This window comes from Fragaria vesca, linkage group LG5 (assembly GCF_000184155.1).
Source record: "Fragaria vesca subsp. vesca linkage group LG5, FraVesHawaii_1.0, whole genome shotgun sequence".
Classification (NCBI taxonomy): Eukaryota; Viridiplantae; Streptophyta; class Magnoliopsida; order Rosales; family Rosaceae; genus Fragaria; species Fragaria vesca.
In genome coordinates, this window is record NC_020495.1 from 16838921 (window position 1) to 16844391 (window position 5471).

Consider the following 5471-nt stretch of genomic DNA (forward strand, 5'->3'; position numbering starts at 1 on the left):
GGAAAGTTGTCAAAGAGTTGAGATTTAATATAATAAAAAATTATGTTGTGAGTAATAAATGCAGAGACAGAAGAAAGGAAAACACTTTCCCCCATATTTTTCCATCAATCAAGAAAGTGTTTCCTTTCTTTATGCTTTCCTAAACACTAGAAATGAACAATTTTTATTTCCTGATGTTTATTTTTCATGAAACAAACGAGGCCTAACTCTGGAGAGTTTTGGCTTCAATGTGAAAACTTAGTTCAGGTACTGGTTGATAGTTGTTAAGTACTTTTTCCAGGTATACTTAAGAATCTTCAGACACGAATGCTTTTCATTCTCACTAGGTGTACCAGATTGTTGTAGTTCCTGGATTACACCGGAAAACGACTTCCGGCTAGATCCAAAAGCATCAGCAGATGATGTAGTCATGAATGAACATGTCTCATGAACACTTGTTCCTTCTTGATCGAGGAGCCGTGAAAGATAGTAATTGAGTGAGCATGTGCATTCAGAATTTTTGTTGTTTTATAGTTATTCGACAAGTATTAAGTGATATCAGCTCCTCTGTAATAGTCTGTTGGATGATAGAACACCCACTCTAGAGACCGCTACAACTGGGAACACCGCCGGTCCCTTATTAGTTTTTTATTAATAATAAAAAGAAATTACATGAGGTGAGGAGAGCCAAAATCATTCCAAAAACAAACTAAAACAACATACCAAACAAGCAGAATGAAAAGTGCATTCAGAATCCTTGTTTGAAAATGTCCTGAATTTGAGCTTCTTGTTACTACAGCAGAAACAATAAAAATGTAACGCCAAACCAATCAGTTACTCTTCGATTAAGTTTTGGATCCAATGATCTACGTCTACCAACCTTTATTTGAAGCACGAAAGTATACGTATAACTGTTACATTATTTTCATAGATTTTACCGAACATTCTGATGTGGTGAAGTCTATTATACTGGACTACAAGTGAACAAGGCATTGAGGAACATGGTCTTCTTGCTCTTTCTGAAACAAAACTACCAGCTGCAAAACTGCAAAAGCCAAACCAGTAGTATTGTGCATTTCCAACGAGTCAATGACAATTTGGCCACATATATGATCAATCATGCTCTGAGAGGGGCAAATTATTTGCAATTGTTCGCCTGATTTAAGTAGGCGTCAGAGGATTATTCCTTTCTGTTTGAAAGACTGGAAGAGGCTAGAAACTGCTGTCAAATCTCAGGGTATAAAAAGGTGCGATGTTAAAATTGAGAAGTCACATTTAAATCTGGAGTGCACAATTCAGGTTGTCGAACAATGTAGATTTGATCTCCATTGCTATTTTCCTTGTAAGTATCTTGATTCCTGTGCCAAGTCCATAGAGCATATGTAGAATTTAGAACCTGCAATTTAGATATAAAACGGATAATGAAGAGAGAGATCACTCTTAGGTAATGCATGTTTATTTATAGTTTCATCGTTATTTACACCTCCTAACCTGCAAATTGTACCTCAAGTGTTCCATGACCAAAGCTGCTTTCTCTAAAAGCACTCCACTCTGGCTGTTCGTTCCAACAAAACTTCCCTTTAGCAGGCCCAGAAGAAAAGTTCAGATGACATACCCCTCCAAATTCCGGTATGTTGTCTCCAGCTGACGGACACTTCCCAGGGTCATCAGCGAAATCAACATCAACTTTCTCAATATTGCCACCATCTCCAACTGTTATATAAACAGGTCCACATGGATCTAACGTATAGTTATAAACTCGATTCATCCGCTCATAAGCATGCACCTGCAAAGTACAGCAAAGAAGAAACCTTCTTCAACCAGACACATTATCTTCTTTGGATTGCCTACAATTGCATTTTTTGTCTAGCCTACAATATCCACCTTAAGATAGTACTATTTTATCACCCAATCAGCTTCACTAATAGATATAACACGAAACCATCAGTTCAAACAATTTGACAGACAACCAGACTATACAAATTAAAAAATTTTAAGGTACAGGCCTACCTGTTAAAGCTATTATGGAAAGGACTGACATCTCATCAATGTTATTCTCACTTATATATGAGTCTGATATCCCTGGTTAACTTTTGAACTTCCCATTCAGTTTCAAAAAGTAAAAACTTCAACCCAATCATGTGATGTTGAAGAACTTGTATCAGCATAATATAAAATGCAGAATATTCTTTCTTTCGTCTAAGTATGACTGATAAGCAAGTCCTACTTTGGAGATTAATCAAAAGGAACTATAAAAAGTTGGTGGATTTTATCACCTATGGTACCTGAACTGTATGTCAAGGGTCTTCTCAAAAAAGAGAAGAACTCAAAGTCAAGGGATAAATTGGTACCAAAGTAATAAAACCGGAACAAATTTGGTAAATAAAATTACACTGTTAGTGGAGAATAGCCAAAGGAACTATAATTTATAGTTTCATTGGACAAACTATAAATAACGTTGGCAGCATACAATACTGAGATATATTCACTGGCATATATAATTATACTTATATACCATCCATACACAAACGTTTAATGCCATGAAACACATGCAATACAAGAGATTTCAACTCTGATGGTGGATTTTAAGTTTCACAAATTTACTGGATTAGATCCTAATTTATAGTCTAAGTTGCTTCCATTCAGGAGCAATTTGTTTCAAAACCCTATATGATTAATAACCATAAAACCGATTTCAGGACAGAGAATCTGTAATTTTTCTTTATGAGAAATGATACAACTTCCAAAAGACAAACATCAGTTAAGTTATAGTCCATCTACAGAAAAGCAGATTATCATATTGCAATGCTCACATCTTCAGGTTCTGGGAAGAGAAGGAACCTTATCAGTGACATTGGAAATAACTTGATAGATTCTGGAGAATAAATTGAAGGAGACAAGATATGTCAAAGAAAATCAAAAGGATAACCCCAACAGTAAGGATATTAATAACTAATATCTACAAAATTAATCAGCTCAAACTTACATGACCAGAGAAAACAATATCAACACCATATTGATAAAGAAGGGCTTCCATTTCCTGTCTCATGCACTCGAATTCCTGATAATGAGAAGAGTAGCTATTATACCAAGGTGAATGCCATGCAGCTACCAGCCATGGGGTCACCGACCGGTCCACTTGATGTAGATCGTCTTTAAGCCAAGCATACTGTGAACCTAAAATGAACATTGATGTGAGAATGTGCAACTAAAAGAACAAATGATGTCACAAAGTGTCCAGTTGAAGAAGTGCTTACACTGTCAAAAAAGAAGCAAAAAGAAAAAACCATAATACAGCAGTTGGCACCACATCAGAACATTTAATATCATAACTTTGTTCTTTAAAAAATAAAATTAAGAGAAAAAGAAAAAGGGCATCAGTTACCTGTAGCATTGTAATCAACATATGCTCCCAACATGATGAAATGCACTCCTCCAGCATCAAAAGAGTAGTAGAAGTTGGTTTTTGAGCCAGATTCCTCATATGGAACTGCAAACCTTGCCAAATAGGATGCAAAAGTGATTCCAGCAACTTGAGGCTCAATCTCATGGTTTCCCTCAATAACCATCATTGGAACTCGTGAGGTTAATGGCTGCATGAATCTGAACAGCCATCTCAACCTTATTTAAAAAGAAAAAGAAAAGAACAAACTAACTAAATCTAGTGTTCAAAATATATCAGTATCTGAAACAGTTCAGGCTACCCAAAATGTCTCTAACAAAACTAAACAATGAACATACTACTTCATCAAGACTCATGGCATGGAATATAAAGACATTCAAACAATAACTATAACATCTAATAAAATGAAAAAGTGACCATATGAGAATCATTTACTTCCCATGTTATAGGCAGATTTTTCAACAGATAATCTTAGAAGGATAGCAAAATGGACTTCTGATGCAATAGAATGTAGTAATAGGATAAATCATCTGTAATTCTGTAATAACATTTCATTCCTAATCAGAATTGTCAGAAATATTACCTTCCCCACCCATCCCAGCGCGGTTGGTATGTTTCTCTGATAGGTGCATCAGGGAATGCACATGAATAGCATGAAGCTCCTTTACCACCTGTTGTAAGGTACTGATTGGCATAACTTAAGTCTCCAACCATTACAATCATTGAAGGCTCATTCTGAATCAAATGATCAATGGTTGTAGTGGTATTGCTTGTGAGACCTAAATCTCCAACAACAGCTATTCGACGAGGATATGTGTTTGGGCTAGGCAATGGTAATGTTTCAAAGGCCTGCTCTTCACTCATGGCAGGCATGGAGCTATCCCCACACTTGTAATAATATTTTGTTCCTGGTTTAAGACCTACAACAAAGAAGTGAGCTGTTCAATCGTAGAGGAACTATTAGTGTATTTCTACTTTATTTTCTTCCAGTTGTTCAATTATGTAACCTATTGTCCATCCTCTGATAAGACATCCAGTTTCAACTTTAACTATGAAACCAAAGTTTACCATTCTCAATCAAACGGTGAACACTTACAGTGTTCAATCTAATGAGTTTTTACTTATATGATTATAATTGAGCACAGACAATGCCATTGTGCAATCGACTCAGCTAAGCATCATTTGGCCACTAATACTCATCCTAAGAACCATGTTCCTCCACAGAACAACTGCATTAACATTACAGAGTTTGATGGAAAAGATAATTGCACATTGATAACCAGAATCAGAAAGTTTCAATACCATCAATCCTGACATGATGAATGATGCCGGAAGTGTAATTCAAGAGGCCTTCGAAAGGGTACAATTGATTGTAAACCACAGCAACCCCTTTCTTCACACTCTTATACTTGCCACTCTTTTTGCCATACCACACCTCACTCCCAACCTTTGAAGGATCATGTGGAGTCACATTTTTCCCAATCTGGGCATCCCCTGCCCAACAAAGAGCAAACCCAATTCAGCAATTCAACCTCATAAGACACTGAGAATAGAGAGGACAAGACAAAAGCGTACCAGTAACCCAAGAAACCCACATTGCAGTAGGTGAAGATATTGCAAGAGATATTTGTTCGGGGAAATTGAGGGTGACATTCTTCTTGAGCCGGGGATGGTCCATAGGCAAGTCATCACTGCCTCTGCGGAGTGATGGGTCAAAGCGCCGAGTTGCAGGCTTAAATGGGCCTTCTAGAGTTGTGGGTATGCGATGATCACTACCAAGCACCATCTTTGTTACCAGGAACAGAACCAGTGAAGTGATGATCATCCATAGCTTACGGTACTTGTGCATGGCTCTATCTCTCTGCTTCGAGTAGAGAGAGACAGAACTGAGTTCTGATCATGGGTACGTTTGGTTCAGAATGTGGAGACAGTGATAAGGTCTATGGCATCTGTACAGTGGATTCATAAGAATATGCCGTTGGATATGATTTCTATGTAGAGAAAGGTGAACGTGTCAGCAACCAAGGAATTAGGAAATCGCTGGACTGCTGGATATAGAATAAAATAATATAGAGATCATACAATTACA

General features: G+C 37.0%; 1 protein-coding gene across 1 annotated transcript; it reads right to left on the reverse strand.

Moving 5' to 3' along the window:
* Positions 1-934: 934 nt before the first annotated feature.
* LOC101295238 (purple acid phosphatase 23-like) lies at positions 935-5231 on the reverse strand. The gene is made up of 7 exons (XM_004301482.1): positions 4958-5231; positions 4685-4876; positions 3966-4302; positions 3365-3582; positions 2966-3156; positions 1484-1765; positions 935-1375 (listed from the first exon to the last, which is right to left on the reverse strand). The coding sequence occupies exons 1-7, from the start codon at positions 5229-5231 to the stop codon at positions 1235-1237; spliced, it is 1635 nt and encodes a 544-aa protein (XP_004301530.1). The 3' UTR covers positions 935-1234.
* Positions 5232-5471: the final 240 nt, after the last annotated feature.

Bases quoted from the DNA above. Each gene is read 5' to 3' on its own strand.
- LOC101295238 (XM_004301482.1), bottom strand. From the start codon at position 5,231: ATGCACAAGTACCGTAAGCTATGGATGATCATCACTTCACTGGTTCTG. The intron at 1,766-2,965 runs GTAAGTTTGAGC...TGTACTTTGCAG, and splicing joins ATATTGTTTTCTCTGGTCAT to GTGCATGCTTATGAGCGGAT. The intron at 1,376-1,483 runs GTACAATTTGCA...TCTAAATTGCAG, and splicing joins TTGGTCATGGAACACTTGAG to GTTCTAAATTCTACATATGC.